At 53.0% G+C, this 24,017-nt stretch overlaps 2 protein-coding genes across 4 annotated transcripts in view; one reads left to right on the top strand and one right to left on the bottom strand.

Moving 5' to 3' along the window:
• Positions 1–3,525, top strand: part of LPIN2 (lipin 2) — a 99,033-nt gene extending 95,508 nt beyond the window's left edge. For all 3 annotated transcript variants that reach the window (XM_051851363.2, XM_070050416.1, XM_002713608.5), the window contains exon 20: positions 186–3,525. In XM_051851363.2, the coding sequence (XP_051707323.1) occupies positions 186–330 (145 nt within the window). In that variant the 3' untranslated portion in view covers positions 331–3,525. The remainder of the gene's footprint in view (positions 1–185) is intronic.
• A 2,647-nt stretch (positions 3,526–6,172) lies between these two features.
• The window catches only part of EMILIN2 (elastin microfibril interfacer 2), a 62,532-nt gene continuing 44,687 nt past the window's right edge, over positions 6,173–24,017 (bottom strand). Inside the window, exons 5-8 of the mRNA XM_002713587.5 lie at positions 13,039–13,425; positions 11,794–11,826; positions 11,047–11,175; positions 6,173–7,268 (exon numbers count right to left, since the gene is read on the bottom strand). Coding sequence (XP_002713633.3) covers positions 6,931–7,268; positions 11,047–11,175; positions 11,794–11,826; positions 13,039–13,425 — 887 coding nt within the window. The 3' untranslated portion in view covers positions 6,173–6,930. The remainder of the gene's footprint in view (positions 7,269–11,046; positions 11,176–11,793; positions 11,827–13,038; positions 13,426–24,017) is intronic.

Raw genomic sequence — 24,017 nt, 5'->3', positions numbered from 1 at the left:
CTTCTCCTCCAGAATAGCTGGTTCTCCTAGTCGTGTCCGAGGAGGTCTGTGCCTTACAGCAGGACTGACCCATCTCTTAACCTGCCCATCTGAGGAATCTGAGAAACCAGCCTTGTAACCCATGATCTTGTACTTTTGACCAATTTTAAGTAACAGCTTGTGTCCTCCTCAATCCCTTCTCCTAGATATCACAGGCTGAGTGAACTTGTGGAGCATGTGTTCCCACTCCTCGATAAGGAACAGAATTCTGCCTTTCCGTGCCCAGAGTTCAGCTCCTTCTGCTACTGGCGAGACCCCATCCCTGAGGTGGACCTGGATGACCTGGCCTGAGGCAGCATCTCTGGTAGTGAAGGGGCTGCAGTTACTCGCCCCACGGCAAAGGAAGGTGGCCGGACACCTGCTCACCCAAGCAGGGACAGGATTCCTGGAGCTGGCGCTGCTGACCTCCTTCGCCTTCCCAGGCCACTGCTCAGCACCTGGAAGCAGGAGCGAAGGGTTTGACTTGGGTTAGAGGCCTACGGTCCATCACACGCAGGCCCTCACACGTGCTTTTTGCCGAGTTATGTGCTGGCTGCTCCTTCAGTTGTATAATATGAAACGAAAAAAGCTAAAAAGGAGTGGACCAAAACATTATACGAAGTAAAGTATTATCATTTCCACTGGGCAGTTGGGATTGTTTATCTCGGTAACCAGGGCTTTTTCCAGAGGGTCAGGGTCCACTGAACTGCCCCAAGTCCAGTTTGTGATACTGGCTGAAACTGCACACAGCTCCTCTCCAGGCCCTTCCTTTGCTGCACACTGAAACAACGGTGCTCAGGTGTGCCAAGCTGGGGGGGCCTCCAGGGGAGAATATCCCCTCCTGTCGTCATTTTTTCATCTGTGACTACTCCATGCTGAGACGCCTTTAAGTTATTTCTTAGACATAGCCAGAAGAACAGATCTTGTAGGTCTATATTTGATATCTGTAATAAAAGTACTAATAGCAGGAAGTTGGGTTTTAAAGCAAACAAACAAAAACCATAACAGTTGTTTTCAAGGAAGCCTCAGACGCAGGTGTGCACTTGTGTTTGCCCTTGGGAGTAGACCTTTTTTCTGTCTCTACCTGTTGCCTGGCTTAGGTGGGCCTTTGGGTGTCTTGCTTTGGGAACAGGATGCCCGGAATTTGGTGCTTCCGATTTGTTAGGGAAGCACAGAGGAGCTTGTGTAAAGGTCACTGGCCAGCAGGGATTGGCTCTGGCACTTATAATTACAACCCCATAGAAAGCTGGTGGAAAGTGTGTAAGTGCGTTTTTGGAGTTGCCTGTGGAGCGATCTGCCCTCTGCAGTGTCCTGAGCCCACCATTCTGCCTCTTCCATTAGCCAGGGACTCCTGTGGTCTGCCACACAGAGGCTGCCCTATGAGATTTCATGGGGGCTTGAAGGGTACCCATGCATTGTCACTGAAATGTACATCACCGCTTCATTTACTGACTTGTGAGAAGCTCACGTCAGCGGGGAAGGGCGTGTACTGAAAGTCCTCCTGAGTGTTTCTGGGTGCTGACAGTGTCTGCGGTGTTAACAGCAAGAGCACCATTAGCAGACTTTCAGGGAACCAGCCACAGCCCCGTGTCTTAGTCCTCACTGGGTATGTGCAGGAGGTGGAGACACAGACGTCATCCTGGAAGGGTTTTCTTTCCAGATTTTCCTGCCTCTGCTGTTGTGTTGGAGACATCTTTTTGTTTTAGTTTGCCTCATCCAAAATAATACTGATCTGAAGTTTGAGTAAAGGGGTAGTTATTTTTCCAGATTGGAGAGTTCAGAATCCTGGCTGATGGCAGCCAGTGTCCCAGTGCTGTTGGATGCAGACAATGTTGAACCTGGTTCTCAGTGGCAGAATGTTCACAGAGAGGGTGCACAAGGTTTCTCCAGGGCAAATATTCCCCCTTACATAGTTGCCAAGGACTAGTAGTTCAGTGAGTTTATTTCTTACAAAACAAGGTTAGGGAAGTTAGGTTATGTTCAGTGACATTCTGCCCAGTTAGTGAAGTACAGTTGCAGTAGAGCAGCCATGCAGTTAGTTCCTCGATGTCATAGGCACCGTCAATGTGTCCCCTCAGCCACCCTTGATTTACGGGAAGAGCGGGAGCTGCGTGTGCCTCTCCCCAGCTCAGTGGGAATTTGCATATATGTGGTACGCAAAAGCTTAATTCACATCTTTCTTAGTTCTTTTCGGTTATCCTTTAGAGTAGTTGACTGGTTTGTTTGTTTTTCTTGACAAGCTCTTCTCTTTGGACACAGGGGCTTTCTCAGAGGGTGCACCCTAGGGCCTGGATCTCTGGGGCAAGGTTGAGGACATCTGGTCCCTCTGACCCAGTGTCTGTTAGCACTAGACTTTGTTGCTGCAGATTGATCCAGTGGGTACATAGGCTAATTAATGTGAGTCTCTTTCCTTGTTTAAAGGAGTCCCTGTTGCTGAAAGTAGATGATTACTTTTGCTGTAGTGTTATGAACGTATTAGTTTGTGCTGAAAATCCATTGCCATTTGGTACAAATGACATTGTTCTTTCTGTGAAAGAGAGATGCTCTCGAGTGTGTTTGTACACAAACCTGAGAATGGTGAATTGAAGCATCACCCTAGGCTGGCCTCGGTGGGTGAGGTTGCAGGCAGATGGGGCTCTGCTGAGTCAGTCAGTCGGCCGCTCCATCGGTGACAGAACCCCTTTACCCCTTTCCAGTTCAGTCTGGTGTTAGTATTTGCTTTCATGTCCCTGTGTTGAGGCGTGTACTGGTGTGTGGTGGGCTTGACAGACCTGGAGCAGGCAAACTGAACCCTTATTCAAGGACTGTTTTGCTGTGCTTAAAAACATTTCATAATTTTCAGTTGGAAAAGGGAAAAACTAATGAGACGTCCTAAAGCCATCGGTAGAACAGCTGAGGAAGCAAGCTGACACGGTGACTGGAAAGCATGTCTGCCCCTCAGCGGCCCACCTGGCCACCGGGCCTGTGCACACAGCCCTGCCGCTGTTTGCTCTTGAAGGTGTGCAGGCAAGACCTTTTCAAGAAGAAACGGTTAGAAAAAAGGAAGCTCCTCTTCTTTTTGCAAGTTGGCGAAAACAGATTCTTCCAGGGAGTTTTACAAGTGTCATCGTATTCATTCTGCAAAGCTTTGTTTCCCCCGCCTTTTTTTTTTTTTTTTTTTTTTTTAAATAGAGCATTCCGGGTTTAATAAAACTGGTTAGGTATTAGTTAAAATGAGTGCTCTTCCAGGTGAGAACTGCTTTTTCGGTTTGCTTTGAAGGTAAGAAAGAGGGAGGGGGGAACTTTGCTCTTTTAATTTAATAATTATGTTCAGCCTCTGATAAAGTATTTGATTATTAGACAGCAATGCCACTAATAACTTTTAAGTTGTCAAAAATTAATTGTGAACATCAGTACAGTACTCTTAGTTATGGTAAAGACAATTGTCTTAAAATGAATGGCTCATATTTTGATGCAGTGTTTGATGTTCAAAACAAAATGTTACAACAATAAAAAAATTAAACAATGCATTTGACTCTTTCCTTCTGGGGACATTTAAGCCATCTTTGTACTCTTGCCAGAAATAGATAATTTCCATAAATTAGCATTTTGATCTTTGCTGATGCTGAAATTTGTCTAAACGGAAGACTTATTTTTGGTGCTTATTTTTAAAACCTTACTGCAGGGCTGGCGCCAGGGCTCAATAGGCTAATCCTCCGCCTTGCGGCGCCTGCATACCGGGTTCTAGTTCCGGTCGGGGCGCCGGATTCTGTCCCAGTTCCCCCTCTTCCAGGCCAGCTCTCTGCTATGGCCCGGGAGTGCAGTGGAGGATGGCCCAAGTGCTTGGGCCCTGCACCCTCATGGGAGACCAGGAGAAGCACCTGGCTTCTGGCTTCGGATCAGCATGATGTGCCAGCCGCGGCAGCCATTGGAGGGTGAACCAACGGCAAAAGGAAGACCTTTCTATCTCTCACTGTCCACTCTGTCAAACACACACACACACACACACACACACAAACCTTACTGCAGAAGTAAGGCTGTACCCACAGGAACTACCCTCTCTGGCTTTGTACATTCTGCCAGGAAGTGACTCAGTCATGCATATGTAATTTCTGTTGTAGTCTGGCTGGAATTCAGACTGGGTTGCCCTCTTGCCCCTTGGCACCCCACCTTTCATTAACCCCTATCATTTAGCAGCCTCGATGTTTTCATCGAGTGATCTTTGCTCACAAACCACATCTGTTACTTAAATGAGGATCTGTGTCATCTCAGATCACTGGGCCTTTACCAGAGCAGCTTTTGTTGAGTCAGAGTCCCTCCTTGAGAATGAGCTTTTACATTTCATGCTGTTCCATCATGACATGATGGCGGGGTGATGGGAACCATCGGTCTTTGGAGTGCATTTTGGCAATAGAATGGAAGCGCTCAGACCAGAAGTTTGATTATAAAGAAGTGGCTCTGAGAGCCGTCAGGATCATCAGGTCAACACAAACCCTTTAGATTTATGTATTTGAAAGGCGGTGTTAGAAGGACAGATCTTCCATCCAGTGGTTCACTCCCCAGATGACTGCATAGGCCAGGCCAAAACGAGGAGCTCCTTCTGGGTTTCCCACATGGGTGCAGGGGCCCAAACACTTGGGCCATCCTCTGCTGCTTTCCCAGGCACATTAGCAGGGAGCTGGATCAGGAATGGAGCAGCTGGGACTTGAACCGGCACCCATATGTGATGCCACCATTGCAGTCAGCAGCCCAACCCACTGGGCCACTATCCCAGTCCCGGTATGATGGCTTCTCATAGGGGCTGCCTCAGAGCCCACCTTCCCACTCCCAGCCCTTGAGCTCAGCTGTCTGTTTTCTGTCTATACCAAAAGGTCTTGCCTTGCTAAAGCTGTGTCTCCTAAATGGGCCAGGACCATCCTTCATCCTCATTTATTTTGGAGTAAATACAGGATCCTGCTGTAAATCAGACTTGTTCTGTTTTGCCTGCCTTGGATACATAGAGCCAAACTTAACTTTTGTCAATAAATGAGGATTCACTGAGAGAAAAGGACCAGGTAGTACTTCATGCTTTGGAGAGCCGTCTATGATAGAGTAGTAAAAGGGGAGAACATTTCTCTACCTGCTCTGGCCCCTGCCTGTTCAGCCATTGACCATGTGTCCCCTTTGGGCTGAGTAATCTCTTTAACGAGAGAGTAGTCCATGGAGAGGAGGGTGAAACCATGTGCACTTGCCAGCTGGGTTTCCTAAAAACCTCCGCTGTGTTGGGTTTTTTCCATGAGTCATTTCTAGGACAGCCAGGGGTACTGACCGCTCCCCAGCTGCAGAAACGAGGGGTGAGGAGGCCGTTATCCCCGCCCCCTCTGCCCCCTCCTGAAGAGAGGGATCCAAATTTTAACTGAGTAAAACCGCAGACCTGTAGTTCCTGCTCCCTCGTCCACAGCTGGGGTGGACAGATAAGAACTCTGACGGGCGTGGTGACTTTCATTTGCAAACAGACCTTGAAAGTCTGCATTTTGTAGCATTAGAGCATCTTCCCATGGCTCAATACAGGCCAAGGAAATCAGAGCTTTTGTTTCTGCCATCCAAACCTTGTCCAGGGGCCCCGGGGGTACTTAACTGACCAGGTTTCCCAAAACTGAGTAGCAAAAACTGCCCTGAACTGAGGATCTCCTGTGCCTGGAAGTTTCTGGGGCTGTTGGTGAAAGATCATTGTGCCTGGCCCCCCACTCCCTCAGAACAAGCACATGCTGGCTCTGGGGAGATCCTGCCTCCCACATGATCTCAGTGTTCCTTGTGTGAGCAGCTTTATGTTGGGCCTGTTGTTGCTTAGAAACCTGAGAATTCATAAAGTTGTGTCTGCCAACACGCTGTGCAGTGGAGCGATGAGGATCTGCTCATTAGCCTGCCTGGCAGCTGCCGATTACATGCAAGTTTCCAACATCCCCTGGAGGAGCCATCCTGTGCCAGATCACACAGGGGCCCTGACCTCCAGGCACATCTGGTCCATCCTTTCAAGCCAAAAGCAAAACCCAAGCATCCAGCTTGGGTACTGATGGGTAACAGTGTTACGGCTGATGATTAGTTAATGCAAGATCACTTTGTACTGCCATTTTTTAAAAGTTACCTTTCTACAGTTTGCATTTTCACTCCCACTCCATAACGTACGAGACATAAGTAACTTGAAGAGGTTTTACATCTTTATTGGCACTCCCTGTCATTGCACTTAAGTTGTACATGTCATTTAAGGAGCCCATTAAGCTTCATAAACAGTCTCAAGTGCATCCCCCTTTGTAGCTGGACCAAGGCCCAGGTGAGCAGGGATAAGTCCCCGGCAGCGATGGTGACTCACGCATGGAAGAGCCCCACGTGGAAACACTAGGTCTCTGGGTGGTGGCTCAGACCACTTCAGCATTTCAGTGTTTACACTTCTCTCCTGTGCACAGTGTGAATACAGACAGCCAGCTGGCTATGGTGTGACGCTCCAGCGAAGAACAGACACAGGCGACCAGCCTCCATGCAGCAGCTCTTCATCAGCAGGACACGATCCTATGGCTTGGCTCTACAGGGAGCAGCATGAGCCTCAGTGGTTAGCACCGTGTGGGTTCAGCCCAGGAACCCTCGGAATGAGATGGAGGCCTCAAAGACACAAGGGGAGGAGCCGGCTTCCAGCACGGGCACGTTTCCAGGCCTTCCAGTTGTGCAGTTACAGTGACAGAAAAATCAGCGCCACATTCGCCGTGAGTTTGCTCCTCACTGCATGCCTGGAACCTGGAAGGGCTGGTGACCTTGACAGTGAGGTAAAGCCTTTATCTTGGGGGCAGACAGTGGGACATAGAAAGATCTAGACCAGTGCTCCAGTTACATACATAAACAGAATATATTAAGGCTTCAGAGTTTTTACAACTACTTTCCCCTTATCTGTCCCCAGCCACCCTAAAGGGGGGAAAGGAAAGGATATAAGAAAACCCCACTGAATGTGGAGTACATTTCATCAAAGTCCGTGTGGGCTAACCTGCCCCCGGTCACCACAACGTTGACTCCATCTCCTGCCTTCAGGTGCACGATGAGGTGGAAGGCCCCTGGGCCCCCACAGGTGTGCAGGGCCCCTGGGGGCCGGTGGTACTCCAGGAACTCCCTCTTGTACCCAGCTGTGTGCAGCTGGGCCACACTGGCATTGGACACCGACAGGACTGCTTCCACGTAGGCATCCCTCTCGGGAGTGAGGGTGGCGGTGATCAGGTAGCGCCCATCGTATGGAGCCGTGAAGATCCCTGGGAGGAGAAAGGTACTGGTGTTTATCTGGTACAGTCAGAGCACAGAGGGTTTAAGTTAGCCTGGGTGTGGGGGCTGTGGGGAAGCAACATCTCAGCTTGCCCGGGACTGCCCTGGTGCCCAGCCCAGGATTGTTGGGCTCACACCCCTGTAGAGGGACGGCTGGCAGAGGAGAGGGCAGACTGCTGGACGCCGCAGCCAGGGTGAGGCCGCAGGAGCCCACGGCAGCTCCCACTGACCCATTCCTCCTGCAAGACTCCCCGACTTCTGCTCGAACATCCTCCACCAATCGTCTCCAGAGACACCAGTTTAACAGCAGCTCTTCACGAACCTGTCTGTCTACCTTGACAAGAGCTGGGAAGCCAGGTGCGAGACCATAATGCCTGAGTGTAGTGTAGTGATGATGTGCTGGAGAGGGGAGAGGAGAGGTGCCCACGTCACCCTTCCCCCAACTCCAAGCAACAGCAGAGAAACATCTCTGGCATCCACCCGGAGCAACAGAGGCATTACAGATACATGGTGGCCCTAGGAAGAAGAGAGCTACACACTTGGCGTTCGCTACCTCATTTCAAGTTCAGCCGTGCACCAGAAGGGACTTGCTTGGTAGTGAGTGGGTAACAAGAGGCCCTTGCTGTCCCCAGTCCTGCCATAGACAGCTGAGGCATTTACTCCTGGGGAGCAGGGGACCCTTGCAGGTCCTACACCCTCTTGCCTCAGAGAGCCAGCTTCAGACCCACCCCTCACGGGGCCCTATGCAGCAGCTGTATTTGCAGCTCCCAATAACCAGACTCCCCTGGACCCCAAGAGATGACTTATTTGGACACATGGGCACAGCCTGGCCCCCATCCTGCTCCTAAGCACACTGTACCACACCTACCTGAGTCCACAGAGACAGCCCCACCCTCACACAATCCACAGGAACTGATGGGCACTGTGAACAAGGCCCCTAGCAAATTGCCCTGGGGGAGTTGCATCCTAGCTGGTGCTACAACCCCAGCAACCCAACCTACACGGAGACACTAACAGAGGATTGCAGCCGAAGAGGCTACCCCAAATCCACTAAAGCACCCACCTGGATGTTAGACACAGCGTGTCCAACCAACACCCTGGGACGTATCACCATCAAAGTCTTTTACTATGGAAGTCACTCTATAAACTTGGTAGAACCAACTGATTCACTGGATGCACAAGAAGCATATAAAAAGAACACAGTAACTTTAGCAAAGACCATAAATGATAGTCAACAAATTACCTGACAAAGAATCCAGAAAAAACTGTAAAGAAACCTAATGAGATACTAGAGAATAGTAAGAGGAAAACAATCCCTTATATTAATGAAAAATTCAAATAGTGAACCAATCAGTTTTGGAACTAGAGAACTCAGTAAATGAAATTAAAAATAAAGCTGAGGGGAGGGCATCTGGCACAGCAGTTAAGGTGCCATTTGCGCCGGCGTCGCAGCTCCCTACGCTAATCCTCCGCCTGCGGCGCCGGCACACCGGGTTCTAGTCCTGGTTGCTCCTCTTCCAGTCCAGCTCTCTGCTGTGGCCTGGTAGTGCAGTGGAGGATGGCCCAAGTGCTTGGGCCCTGCACCCCATGAGAGACCAGGAAGAAGCACCTGGCTCCTGGCTTCAGATCGGCGCAGCGTGCCGGCCTTAGCGGCCATTTGGGGGGTGAACCAACGGAAAAGGAAGACCTTTCTCTCTGTCTCTCTCACTAACTCTGTCCAAAAAAAAAAAGAAAAAGAAATCTTAGTCAATGAAGTAACTGATGAAAACTTTCCAAGTCTTGGAAAAGACATGGACATTCAGGTCCAAAAAGCTCAAAGGATTCCTAAAAAATTCAAAAAGATCACCTCTGAGGCATATTAAAGAGTCCGAAATACAAGACAGAAATCTCAAAACAAGAGTCCCTTATAAGACAATCTCCATTAGATTAGCTACAGACATCTCAGCTGAAACCTTACAGCCAGGAGGAAATGGGACGAGATATTCAAAGTCCTGGGGAAAACAACACCCACACAGACCCCTGCCAGCCAAGAATTCTGTATACGCAGCAGAGGGAGCCTTCAGAAATTAAGGACGAAGACTTTTCTATGACAAGCAAAGCCTGAAGGAATTCATCAAGAAATGCTTAAGGGTGTCCTGCATTAGAAATGAAAAGATGGTCGTGTGCTCAAATTTCAGCTGCAGAGCAGGTGCACAAAAGAGAAGGAAAAGCGAACGATTCACTTATGTTTTTCCTGAATTGATTTGCTGCATATTTAGGGATTTTTTTCTCCCATAAGTTCATTCTTCTGATGATTAGGTTTTGGTATCAGGGTGTTGTCAGTCTCTTGAGCTGGAAAGCATGTGGTCCTGTTTTCTGAAAGAACGTACTATGCTATTTAAGTCTTTAGCCCTACAGTTATCTCTGGGAGAGGGTTTAAAAGATGATTTTAAGGACAAGTGCTTAGCCAAGTGGTTACAAGGCTGGTTAACATGCTCCAGTCATACATCAGAGTACTTGGACTCAGTTTCTGGCTCCATCTGACTCCAGCTTCTTGCTGATGCAGACCCTGGGAGGCAATGATGAAGGCCCAATTGGTTGGGTTCCTGCCACCCACGTGAGACCTAGATTGAGTTTTCTCCCAGCTTTTGCAGACATCTGGGGAGTAAACCAGGAGTTGTCTCTCAGCCTCACTGCAGTGAAGCCTCACTCAACTGAGGACCTATTCCATGTGGCTGTCTTTCTGGGCATGACAGAAACAGAGCTCACCATCCTTGCTCACCAGGGTTACCTGAACTGAGTGTAGTGTACAGCCAGTCCCCAGCCGAGTGACGCACGGGAGGGTGACCTGGACCCCAAGGGCCATGGCAGCTCTGAGCAGAGGGCCCGCCACCAGTCAGGGCCAGGAAGTCACGATTGAGATGACCACAAGCACCTCTTCTCCCTGAGCGCCTCGGAGCCATGGCTCACTGCGCTCTGCTCCTAGGGTGTGCGGCACCCTGAGTCCTGCTTGTCCAGGCTCTGCAGGTGACTGTCGCGCTCTCCACCTACCCTAAGCACAGGTGGGATTTAGCCAGGCCGTGCTCAGGCAGGGTGAGCATGAAGGTAAAGGCTAGTCCTACAAAGCAGGAAGCCGCCCTGGCAGGGGAGCATTGGCATGAGCCAACACAGTGTCTGCGATGTCACAGGAACTGGCTGGGAACCACGTCACCACAGCTGCCTCAGGAGCTCTGCCCCATCAACCCAGACCCAGCAGGAGCCCTGCTTCCCAGGCTGCCCGGGGACCCAGGGAGGGGACAGCAGCCCAGGAACAGGGGTGGGCTGCAAGGAAGGAGGCCAACCCTTGAAGGCCCTAGAAACAGCCCAGGGCTGCAGGCAGGGCCTAACACAAGTGCTACATACAGGCTCAAGTTCATTCAGTGATGCTGTTCCAGAGCATGAGGCCCCTTCTGGAGAGAACACAGTCCGTTCACGTTAAGCACCAAAGGAGTCGCTCACCTGCTCGTGTGTGTGTGTGTGTGTGTGTGTGAGGCTGTTAAGGTGACCGTCAGATCCCTAGGGAAGAGCTGCGAGGGAGTGCTGTTAGCAAACAGCCATAAAACAAGTGAGCGGGGCAGTTCTGGCCGTGAGAGCCAAGGAAGATGCTGAGCTCATGGCCAGAGAATGCGGCTCCACTCGTGCCTGGAGCTGGACTGCCTGCAGCCCGAGCTGGGAACCCTGCAGAAAACCCACAGGAAAAGGGCAGGCCCACCTGCCCCCGGGGAGAAGCAGGAGGGAGACCGCACTCACCGGTGTTGGGGTTGTAAACATCCCCGTCGTTCACCAGCACCTTGTTGAAGAGGACGACGCCCCCATCACTGGGGAAAGGCTTCTGGGTGAGCCCAGCAGAAAAAGACACCAGAGAAGGCACCGGCACCCCTGGAGCAGAAAGAGGATGTGACTGTGCCGTCCCGGGTGGGTGTTTCCTCCAGGGTACGGGCAGGTGTCACAGCCTGGACGTCTCAGGCCTGCAGGCCACAGCTCTGAGCATGTAAGTGCTGACGATAGAAACCACCTGAAGCCTAGGGCCCAAGGGTTCGCCTGGTCTGAGATCAGCAGTCAGGACAGCCAAGGGATCTAGGCACTGGGGACAGGCTCTTGTCAGGAAGAGAAACTCCGTGCGCCTGGCAGGATGCATCAGGGTGCTGCTTCCTGACTGGTGAGCACTGAAGCCTGGCCCCCCCGCCCCCCGGAAGCTCATCGGGACCACACAGGGCAGAGGCCCACCCACTGAGCCCCCAGGGAGCTAGGATGAAGTAGGTGGGAACATCCTCGTCCTGGGCCTGCCTCCCAGCCTCTCTGCAGGGCAAACGCTTAGGGGATTTGGTCCACTGCAGTCAGCAGGGGCCTGTCCCAGGGATGGTGGGCAAGGAAGGGCTGGTCCCTGCACCCCACTGGTGCTGCAGCCTGGAGGGAAGAGGCAGGGAATGCAGGGTGGGGACAGAAGCCAGGACAGGGAGAAGTGTCCTACTGCGCCTGGGCTCCTGGTGGACGTACCTGGGGAGGCCACAGGAGGCGACTTGGGGTACCCTGAAAAGCAAAAGGAATAGAATGTCACAATCTTACATAGCTCAATTTCCTGAACCCCCATTTTCTCTCCCTGCTCCTCATATGCTCAAATGAATCTTCGTCCTTAAACAGACACAGGAGAAAGGCACCACTCAGCTGCCTTGTGAGAAACAGGCACGTTTGCACCCCGGTGCCTGCTTCCTCACTGGGCTGCTCATCCCTGGGCAGGGAAGGTGGCCCTGAGGGTGGTGAACTGGCTATGGGAGTGCAAGGAGAAGGGGCCCTGGAACCTCGGACCCAGGCCAGGGAGGCGAAGGCTGCAAACTGAGTCAGACACACCAGTAACACATTTGCCTGTAACAGCACTGGCTGTTGAAAAGCTCTGCCTTCAACTAGACCGAGTGCAATATTGACTGGGTGGGCAGAGCATGCATGGATGCACCGGCCAGTGAACACCTGACAGAGTAGAAGCATCCATAACACGAGGACGGCACTAACAGGAGACGCTGCCACCATTCAAAAGGCAGCAAAAGGTCCTCATTGCCCTACAGCAGTTGACACGACCTGCCCCAAGCCGCATCAGGTGCTCACATGCTAGAGCCATGAGCCTCGGTTTGCTCATCTGTGAAACAGTGACCCCAGCCTGCCCAGTACTGCCAGAAGGGCTACAGGAGACTGAGACCCGGTTCATCCCTGGCGTACAAATACCCCCTTCCCCTCCCACCTTACTCTGCACCGTCAGAGCCACCAGGATGGCGGCAGCCCGATGTTCACACTCCCGGGAGCACTCCTGAGCCAGGCACTGAACCAGGCTTCTCTCCCTCAGGCTTCAGTAGCCCCCAGGCCGCCCCACTCCGCACCCCGCAGTGCAGGAAGGAGCTCAATGCCAGCCCCCAAAGCTTGTGTTGTTGGCACCCGCCTCTGCTGCTAGGCAGGCTCCCAGGCCACTTGCAGTTCGTGTCCCAGACACCTTCCTGCTGGGGAGGGGTCCGCGATCTGGTGGCCTGGGGCAGCTGTACTTCCAGACACCAGTAGGAGGCACCGTGCTGTCCTGGTGCCACGTCTGCTGCGTCGGCATACATTGGTTCTCAGGCCAGCAGCATCCTTGTAAACGCTCCAACCTTGGCCCTCTGAAGCCTGGGCCCTGGACCCCCAGAAACCCCATAGCAGCAGAGCCAGGCTGCCTGCCACTGTCCCCCTGTGTCTTCCCGCCCATGTCCCCCAGAAGATTACCTGGGGCACCCGCGTAGCCTTCAGCACTGGGGATGGGCGCCAGCCGGGTCTGGCCGTCCACCCCATGGGGCAGACCCCTGCCCGACACGCCCATCCTCCCCGGAGGCCCGGCCTCTCCAGTCTCCATGATGACGCCAGTGGAGCCCGGCAGGAAGGGCAGCCCAGTCCAACCAGGCTTGGCCGGCGGGGGCAGCATCTCTTGCGAGGGCCGCTTGGGCAGGACCGGCCGCTGCTCTACATGCGGCCGCCGCTTAGGGTCCTTGGGGGGCGTGGGCCTGCTGGGCTTCGGCAGCGGCGGGGGCGTCAGCCTGAGCTGCGGGGGCTCTGTGGTGGTCTCCGTCAGCAAGGGCTGCTCTGGGGTCTGAGGTGCTTCGGAGGGCTCCTCCGCTGCGAATGGGGAAGCAGAAAGAAACAAGATTAAAAACCCCAGGCTAGGACGCCTGTATCCCACATCATCCCACATCGGGGTGCCTGGGTCCAGCCGCATTGCCAGTCCAGCCTTCAGCTGAGGTGCATCTGGGAGCGGCAAGTGATGGCTCCAGGACTTGGATCCCTGCCACCCACGTGGCCGACCCAGATTGGGCCCCCAGCTTCCACCTGGCCCTGCGCCCACATTGCACACATTTGGGGAGTCAACCAGCAAATCAGGGCTCTCGCTCCCTCAAATCAAAACAAAATGTAAACCAAAAGCGGTGACTGCCGAGTCACAGGTCCTCTCTGTGATGCTCAAGTTCACCATGACAGGGCAAGCGTGTGTCTCTGTAGCAGGCAAAGTTCCTGGCGCCTTGCCTCCACAAGGAGGTAATTTGTTTAAGGAGATGGAAATGCTAACTTGGGCCTGCATCATGGCTCACTGAGGCGCTGGCACCCCAGGTTCTAGTCCCGATTGGGGTGCCGGATTCTGTCCCGGTTGCCCCTCTTCCAGGCCAGCTCTCTGCTGTGGCCTGGGAGTGCAGTGGAGGATGGCCCAGGTGCTTGGGCCCTGCACCCCATGGGAGACCAGGAGAAGCACCTGGCTCCTGCCTTCGGATCAGCACAGTGCCGGCGGTAGCAGCCATTTGGGGAGTGAACCAATGGAAGGAAGACCTCTCTGTCTCTAACTCTGTAAGAAAGAAAGAAAAGAAAGAAAAGAAATGCTAACTTGATCTGATCATCACATTAAATGCACCCGTGGAATTGTCACCCTGTATGTATGATTAAAACAGTAACTTAGAGGTAGAAAGAGCAGGCAGGCAGCTTGGACACCTTTGGAAGAAGCCAGAGCCACACTGCCCTGAGGCCACCCACGGGGCAGCTGAGTGGGCAGCTGCCCCCCCCCCCCCCCCCGCCGCCCAGCGTGGGAGGATTTCAGCTTCTACATAATTGGTCACAGTCTTCCAGCATGGTTCTGGGTTCCTGATGAATCTGAATGAATGGAAGGGACCTGTAGCCACCACCCCCTTTACGGTCTCGAAAGCCAGCCTGTCTCAAGGTCATTGCCAAGGGCCCTACCAGCTGGCTGCTGAGGGACCCCACAGCTGACCGAGGCCAGTGTGGGGGAACCCGGGCCACCTCTGCAGCTGGCACCCATCTGGCCACACCCTCAAATCCCCAGCAGAGGGAATTTCCAAGAGGGACCTCCTGACTCACTCGGCTCTGCCCTCCTGAGAGGGCTACTGAGCCCAAGGCAGAAACTGCCGCCCTCTCCTCCCCTGAATTATGTTCCTGGAACCAGCCTTCCAGGAAGCCCTTCCTGAGTGTTCACAGGACATCTAAAAATAACCAGGGCTGGCCAAGACACTGGGCAGAGCGGACACCACCCTCTCCCTCAGTGGGTCTGGTGCTGGCCAAGCGCCTCAATCATGAACGGGCCACAGCACTGCAGGCTTCACTGAGGTAAATGGAGGAGCAAACACCCACTCCCGTGCACCCACAGGCCAGGTTGCCTGATCACCCCCAGGGAAGCTGTTTCAACAGCCTTTCCGACCAGTGCCCCAGGAGAGAAGGCAACCCTAGGAGTGATGGGAGCGATCCTATTCTCCATTCCCCCGAGGAGGGTACAGAGGAATCCCCCTGCACACAACAGAATAAGGCATCGGGACTTATGCTCTCAGTGGACCTCTATCCCCAGTGCAACAGCTTGGGGAGGCGGGGCCTAATGGGAAGCAGTTAGATCAAGAGGGCTCGGGTTAAATGGATTAACGTCACTATCCTGGAAGGGGGTTGGTTATCATACGAGGGCATGGTTGTAAAAGCAAGCCCAGGCGGCAGGCACTGCACCCCATCCCACGGCAGAGGGCCTGGATTAGAGCCCCAGCACTAGCTCCCGACTCCAGCTTCCTACTGCGGCAGGAGTAATAGCACAAGTACCCAGGTTCCTGCCTCCATGTGGAAGACCGGGATCGGGTTCTGGACTCCTGGCTTCCGTCCAGCCCAGCTCCAGCTGTTGCGGGTCTTTGGGGAGTGAAGCAGCAGACGGGAGCTCTCTAAGGAAAGGACGCCTCGTTCCTCGTGCCTCTCACTGTAGTGCAGTCTCACCTGCCCTTCTGCCCTCCAGGCTCCCAGCATGGACGGGGCTGTCCAAAGGCCCTCCCAGATGCCAGGGCCATGCCCTTAGACATCTGAGCCTCCAGAACTGTGAGAAGTTAGTTTCTTTTCTGTATAAATTACCCAACCTCTGGTATTCTGTTGTAGCAACACAACATGGACTCAGCAACCAAGGCATATTCAGTATACAAAGGACAAAGAGAAGATCCTACAAATTTTCAAGGGGAAATAATACAAAGAGTGACCGCAAATTAGAAGTACAGCATTATGGGCCGGTGCTGTGGCGTAGCGGGTAAAGCTGCTGCCTGCAGTGCCAGCATTCCATACAAGTGCCAGTTCAAGTCCCGGCTGGTCCACTTCTGATCCAGCTCTCAACTACAGCCTGGGAAAGCAGTAGAAAATGGCCCAAACCCTTGGGCCCCTGCACCCACATGGGAGATCCAGAAAAAGCTCCTGGCTCCAGATCAGTGCAGCTCCGACCATTGTGGCCAACTGGGGAGTGAACCAGCGGATGGAAGACCTCTTTCTCTCTCTCCTCTTTCTCTCTCATCTCCCCTTCCCTCCCTCCCTCCCTCCTTCTTTTTTTCTCCCTCCCTCTCCCTCTTTCTCTCTCTCCCTCTTTCTCTCTCTCCCCTCTGCCTCTCCTCCTCTGTGTAATTCTTTCAAATAAATCTTAAAAAAAAAAAAAAAGTACAGCATTGGGGTTGGCACTGTGATATAGCGGGTAAAGCGGCTGCAACACCAGCATCCCATATGGGCACTGGTTTGAGTCCCAGCTGCTCCACTTTCGATCCTGCTCCCTGCTAATGCAAGGAACGCAGTGGAAGGTGGTCCTAGTGCTTGGGACCCTTGCAACCACGTGGGAGACCTGGAGGAAGCTCCTGGTTCCTGGCTTTGGATCAGCCCAGCTCCAGCCATTGCAGCCATTTGGAGAGTGGACCAGCAGATGGAAGATGTCTCTGTCTCTCCTTCTTTCTTGTTGTAACTCTAACCTTTCAAATAAATGATTTTAAAAAAAAATCTTGCATTCTATACCCAGCCAAAATATCCATCAGTTATGCCAGCAGGAAGCATTCCAGACAGATAACACTAAAAAAAATAGTAAGCACACTGAGGCAAGTGTTTGGCCTAACAGTTAAGATGCCACCTTGGGCCACCTGCATCCCCTATTGGAGTGCCTGGTTTGGAGTCGCAGCTCCACTCCTGTTAACGCAGACCAATGGAGGTAGCAAGCCAAGGCTCAAGTACTTGAGTACCTTCCACTCATGTGGGAGTTCTAGATTGGGTTCCAGGTTCCTGGCTTCGGCCTGGCCCAGAGCCTGGCTGTCACAGTCATCTGGGGAATGAACCAGTAGATGGGAGCCCTCTCAAATAATAATTATTTTTTAAAAAAAAACACACTATTTCTCAAGCAACCTTTCTTAAAAAGCTATCATAAAATGTGTTCCAGTGAAATTAAATGTGTTCCATGAAAAGAAACAGAGAAGAGAAAGGGATCTAACACAGGAGACTCGAGGAGGATTATAAAGGTGACTGAGACTGAAAGTCTTAGAGCAAAGCCAGAAAACAGCCGGTCCAGACTGCATCAGGAAGAATGAGAATTCCAGGAAGAAAGTCCCCAATTAAAAAAAAATGGAACTGAAAAATGACTGGCACTTTTTCTGGTATAGAAGGCGCATTGAGGGGCTGCTGGAAAGCAGGGAGAATCCAAATAGATGCACAAAACGTGAGCCAATGACGCACCGCTGCTCTGACTCGGAGAGAAGCAGACAGCAAAGCACCATTGCCACCGGAGGCGAGTTAGCTCACGCGAGCACAAACAGCAGGTACTGGTCCATGGTAATGGAAACACGCTGGATGCTGGAGCAGCGGGCAAAGCTGATCCATCAGCTTCGAAACACAGAGGTATGTATCAGGACAAAGGGGAACAGCTGCACGTGACTGCCCTGCGGACAGGATGATGCAGGCTACAGAGCCGGCTTTCACTGCACGCTTCTCCCTGCTATTTTATTTTCACAACATCTAATTGTAGGAGCCGCTCACTGGGCCTGTTTCTACCCAATGTCCTTCAAGTAAAGCATGTGTGACTTTATTCCTTGTCCTTTTCTTTCCCCTTCTTTTTTAAAAAGATTTACTTATTTGAAAAGCAGAGTGAGAGAGAAAGGTTGGTCTTCCAAACACTGGGTCACTGCCCACAACAGCCAGGCATAGGCCAGGAGCCAGGAATTCCAACTCTCCCACAAAAGTAGCAGGAATCCAAGTACTTGGGCCTTCATCCACGACCTCCAAGACGCGTTAGCAGGAAGCTGCATTGGAAGTGGCATAGCCGGGACTTGAACTGGCACCCATGTGGGATGCCGCTGTCACAAATGGTGGCTTACAACGTTGTGCCACCATGCCTGCCTTCACCCTCCTTTCTTGCCACTGCCTTCCCCCACACATGGCCTTCCTCGCAGACACCCTCTGCTCTAACATTCTGCCCCCCATCTCCTCACTCCTGCCCAGCTCTCCCCTGAGTGCAGCCTTGCTAAGGGAAACAGTACCGTCCTTGAAGTCCTATCTCATTTACCACCCCCTCCATGAAGCCCTTTAGGATCTGCCCAGCAAGGTGGGAGCAATCTTGTCTCTGAACAGGAAGCAACCTGGGCCTCTGGGGCTCTTTTAATTTGGAATCATTCCTCTAGTAACAGATAAGTTCTTGAGGACAGCATTTTTTTTTTTTAAGATATATCTTTCTGAAAGATTGACAGAGAGAGGGAATGAGAATCTTCCATCAACTGGTTAATCCCCACAATAGCTGCAATGGTCAGGGCCAGGCCAAGCTGAAGCCAGAAACCAGGAACTCCCTCCTGGTCTCCCACGTGGTTGGCAGGGCCCCAAGTACTTGGACCATCTTCCAGCACTTTCCCACGCACATTAGCAGGGAACTGGATCAAAAGTGGCACAGCTGGGACTCAAACCAGCACTTGGATACGGGATGCCAGCATCGCAAGCTGTGGCTTAACTGGCCGCACCAAAACACCAGCCCAGGCAGTGTGCTAACTGTCTCATCCCCAGAGCTTGGCACAGGATCTGGAATATGACCTTGAGCAACTTCAGCATTTGATGAATGACAGGAGGCTGAAAGTATGACAGGTACTATGGGCCACACCCTAACTCCTGTCAGCCATTAAGCCGGACATCCTCATTCTGAAAGGCGATTGCCATCCTGGGGTCCCATCAGAGCAGTGTGGTGCACACAGGACCACGAGCGCTCTCTGTCACCCTCTCAATGCCCAGCTTGTCACACCACGTGGGAAGCAGGCAAGAGAATGAACTGGGCTACTGCCTGGGCCCACTGTCCGCAGTTAGTCCCCCGAGGATCCCCAGCACAAGGGCTGAGGAGTGCCGAAGGCTCTGAACCAGCCCATCCCAGCAAAGAGGGGCAAGAAAAGGCTGCTCTGGACATAGGGGGGCTGTCCCCAGCCCCGGCCTCTCCCAGCTGGGGCTCCGGCCCCAGTGCCAAGAGATGTTTCAAGGCAAACATTTATCACCAAGTCACAGCAAAGACTGGACAGCCCAGCTGTTTCTAGAACGAGGGCCCGGGGCTGCTTTCTGAACCGAGCATATGTTTCTCATTCCAAGAGCAGCCATTTGAATTGAATTCCTTGGGAGAGCCAAGCGCTGCTCCCCGGGGCTTGAACGCCTGAGGTGTGGTGAGGGCCAGATGGGCCTGGCTCCAGCAGGAGGCCCCAGGCCCCTGCAGCTCCGTGGGCAGGGTCACGGTGACACCCAGGTACTAAAGAACACTCTTGGTAGAAGCCAATTTCAACTTGACCGAAACAAAGGCTTTCTCCAGCAAGCCCTCAAGAATCCCAGAGGCTGATGTGGGAAGAACGTGTTGTCTTACAGCTGCACTAGTGCCCTAGCGAGGGCTCCATTCACGTGAGTCTGGGGCTGTCTGGCTACTGCCACCAAAGAGAACCTGCTTCGATCAAGAGTCCTGGGGCTGGGCTCATGGGAGGAGCCATGAGAGGCATAGCCCTGCCCCTGGCTACCAGGTAGGGTCTCATCACCAGGCTGTGCTCTGCTGTTAGGGTTTGTGCGTGAGCCCAACTGTGGAAAAGCCACCGATACCTCCCGCGTTATCAACATGTCCTGGTGATGGGCCAGCCCTGCAGTGCCCTCCCGTCACCAACAGAAGTGACGGGTGCAGGTGCACCTGCGGATGGTAAGGCACACATGTGATCCATGGCAAGCCTGGTCCAGGTAAAGTCCGACCCTCCTGGCTTCCAAAGGATGAGCAAACGCTGACCAACTCTGAAACTAGAGAAGCCTTTAAAAGACACTGGTCAAGACTTGAGGGTGGGGGCTGCCAGTGTGCCATCACAGCCTGCAATGCTGTGCGAGCGCCAGGTGGGAGTCCTGGCTGGCCACTGGACACGAAAGGGTGGACACAAACTGTTTCCCCAGGAGACGGCCCCACTCTGCTCTGGGGAAACCACGTACTAGGACTGACTGAGGCGTGCAACACGAGCCAGGGAAACCGTGGCTAGCAGTCTGCCTGGCTTGGAGTGAGCCAACACGGGGGCTTCTCTGCAGAAGCTGCTGGTCTACCCTGAAGGAAAACAAGGTGGTGTGAGAGCAGGACAGGGGGCTGGCCCTGGCCACAGGTGCCCGACAGGTGGGCCTGAGAGGCGAGTGTGCAAAAGAATGCTGGGGAGAGGAGGGACAGAGTGGGGGAGGAGAGGTGGAAGACGTGACAGAAAATCCAAGTTGTTCTCTTGACAACACAGGAAGGAGAAGCAGGCCTGTATTGGCGATTGTTCTGTGCTGAGCAACTGACCACCTAAATGTTCGTTTTGGAAAAAAGTCACGAAGATGATGACGATGCTGGTTTTGGGTTTGGTCAGATGAAAAGGAGGGCTTCGAGCCTGTAGAAGGGAGCTGTGCCGGTTGCATCACAGTAGCAGCACCGTGCCACCTCCTGCGAGAGCACACACGCCACCTCCTGCGAGAGCACACACGGCACTGGCGAGCCCACAAAGGGAGAGTCCAGGCGTGACCACAGCGAAGGCCCATGCGACAGGGCTAAAGAGAGAAACCCCTAAATTTCTGCACTGGAAAGCTGGAGAACATGGAAATAGAAACACGGGTTAGCTCACAGGTGTTGCCATCCAGGGCAGGACATCTGAAGCAGGCAGGCATTTGCCATCCTTTGTCTCATGGCAGCTGGTGGGGACTGGGGGGTGGGGGTTGTCTCCCCTATCTGAGCACCAGCATCACTTGGATTTTTTTAGTACAAATTCATAAGCTGATTCCAAAGTGTATGCAGGTGAGACATCAGGAGAGATATTCAGTGACTGGGACCCAGCAGAATGGGCACAAGTGCCGCTCAGGCACTTCCACCTCCCACATGCACACAAACACACACACACACACACACACACACACACGGCCTCTTGGCACTTGGAGCTGTGGTGTAGCAGGTTAAGCCACCACCTGTGACACCAGCATCCCATATGGGCATTGGTTTAAATTCGGCTGCTCTATTTCCAACCCAGATCCCTGCTAAGGCAGCTGGGAAAGCAGTAGAAGATGGCCCAAGTCTTTGGATCTTTGGATCTCTCTCTCTCTTTCCTTCTGCCTTTCAAATAAGTCCATGGGGGTCTGGTGCTACAGCATAGCAGGTAGAGCCTCCGCCTGCAATGCCGGCATCCCATATGGGCGCCAGTTCAAGTCCCAGCTGCTCTTCTTCTGATCCAGCTCCCTGCTAAGTGCCTGAGAAAGCAGTGGAAGATGGCCCAAGTATTTGGTATCCCTGCACCTACATGGGAGACCTAGAAGAAGCTCCTGGCTTCGGATTGGTGCAGCTCCAGCCATTGTGGCTATTTGGGGAGTGAACCAGTGGATGGAAAACTCTCTCTCTCTGCCTCTCCTCTCTCTGTGTAACTCTTTCAAATAAATAAATAAATCTTAAGCCGGCGCCGTGGCTCACTAGGCTAATCCTCCACCTAGTGGCGCCGGCACACCAGGTTCTAGTCCCGGTTGGGGCGCCGGATTCTGTCCCGGTTGCCCCTCTTCCAGGCCAGCTCTCTGCTGTGGCCAGGGAGTGCAGTGGAGGATGGCCCAGGTGCTTGGGCCCTGCACCCCATGGGAGACCAGGAAAAGCACCTGGCTCCTGGCTCCTGCCATCGGATCAGCGCGGTGCGCCGGCCGCAGCGCGCCAGCCGCGGCGGCCATTGGAGGGTGAACCAACGGCAAAGGAAGACCTTTCTCTCTGTCTCTCTCTCTCTCACTGTCCACTCTGCCTGTCAAAAAATAAAAAAAAAAAAAAAATTAAAAAAAAAAATAAATCTTAAAAAAAAAAAAAAGTCCATAGGCCCGCTCGCCTCCGTGTTTCTGAGCCCAGCCCTGGGTGGTTGTACCCTGCAGCCTCTGGGTTGGCCTTTCTCCACCTTCCAGGATCAGAGCTGGGTGGGGAGACTGATGAATTACAAACAGGCTAAGCAGGAGTCTCCCGAGAGAGCGCAGCAGCCCTTGTGTGCGTAGAGAGCCCACGGAGCTGATGGCCGTGGCTACAGGGAAGGCACAGCTCTGCCCCACCGCAGCTTCAAACTCAAGGTGAAGACGGAAACGCAGCTGCCCCTTCCACATCCCACAGGGCGAGGGTGCCGGTTGGCAGGGCTCAGTATGACCTGAGTGTGCGCAGTTTAGTTAGCTTTTATGTACTCATAAAACTCTGACAAGTCCCTCCTGCTCTCTTGGACCCAAACTCCGCTGATTTCAAGCCAAGGTCACAGGGGTCGCCACGTTGGCGGCAGGCCACCAGCCCTGGCCAGACTTCATGCTACAATAACTGGACTAGTCCGTGCTTCACCATTCTTGATAAAATAGGACTCTTAAATCTGTATCACTCCACAAAGAGACACCACGATGAGCAGAATCCAAGGACTACGAACACCTGCCCCGAGACAGGAGCAGAAATGACGGATGACGGACAGCAGGAAAAGGAAGCGAGGGTGCCCTGGCCAGAGGGTGCGGAGACTAAACTGGATCCCACCTCCGCCGCGGGTGTCCAACCCGCAGGACACGCCCTCCGACAGGGCCTCCACCAGCCACTGCCCTTGGCCAGCGCCTCAAGAGGAAGTAACACTGGGTGGCCTGGGAAAAGGGGAAGGGGCGCTGCCCGGCTGAAGGCTGGTGAAAGTGCTGGGCGTGTCCGGAGCCCAGCAGCCCTCAGTTCCCCTCCAGCCCCGAGCCACAGCCTCTCTGGTCAGCGTCAGTGTGACACCTTGAGTGCCGGGAGGGGAGATTTCTCCTGGCTTTTTACACTTTCGACTTGGTCCCTAATGTAGAAAAGAAGAAAGGGAAAAAGAAACAAATACCCTGAAGCAGCCAGGAGCCAGCACAACTCCCACCCTCAATCCCCTGGGGCTGGAGGCCTGGAGACTTGCAGGGAAGAGGAGTGGAAAAGTGCAGACAAGGGCTGGTGCTGTGGCGCAGCGGGTAAAGCTGCCTGCAGTGCTGGCATCCCACATGGCTGCCGGTTCGAGTCCCGGCTGCTCCACTTCCAGTCTGGCTCTCTGCTATGGCCTGGGAAAGCCATAGTCCAAGTGCTTGGGCCCCTGCACCCACGTGGGAGAAGCTCCTGGCTTCAGCAATTGCAGCCATTTGGGGAATAAACCAGCAGATGGAAGATCTTTCTGTCTCTCCCTCTCACTGTAACTCTACCTCTCAAATAAATAAATATTTTTAAAAAGAGAGAGAGAGAAAGAAAGAAAGAAAAGAAAGAAAAGTGCAGCCACGAGCAGATCGAGTGTCCATCACGGGGCCCAGAAGTTTGAGAAGAGGAATAACCCCACAGTGAGTGCCTATTTAACGCCCACTACTTGTGAGTATTAATGCCCATACCAACTTTTTGAGCGAGGTGTCATCATCATGATCCTCACTGCCATTTAACAGCTGAGGGGAGTGAACTATTAGGGTCATATTTACTTTGCCTAAACACAGAGAGCTAGCAGAGACGAGCTGGGGTTTCAAACCTGGGAAACGATACTGTCTGACAAAATCCCTCAGAGATTCCCTGAGAATTTAAAATCCAAACACTTTGTCACAGCCTAGAAAATCCTGCAGGGTCCGAGCCCTACCCTCATGGATCTCCTCGCCTATGGCTCACTGCCTCGCTCAAATAGCTGCCAACATGGCCTCCCGAGTTTTTCAAGGGGCGGAAACACATTCCTGCCCCAGGGCCTTTGAACATGCTGTTCCCATTGCACGCCCATTTTCCCCACACAGATCTCTCTGCAGGACTTGTTCCTTCCCCTCATTCACATCTCTGCTGAATGGTCCTCTCCACGGAGAGGCCCTTCCTGACCACTCGTCTCAAACAGATTCCTGCCTGTGGGCTCCACCACTTACTGTACTTTATCCTCACGAGGTTAATCACTAACTCAAGTCAGCTCTTCACTTGC

This window comes from Oryctolagus cuniculus, chromosome 10 (assembly GCF_964237555.1).
Source record: "Oryctolagus cuniculus chromosome 10, mOryCun1.1, whole genome shotgun sequence".
NCBI lineage: Eukaryota > Metazoa > Chordata > Mammalia > Lagomorpha > Leporidae > Oryctolagus > Oryctolagus cuniculus.
This window is presented reverse-complemented; position numbering and strand designations above follow the sequence as displayed.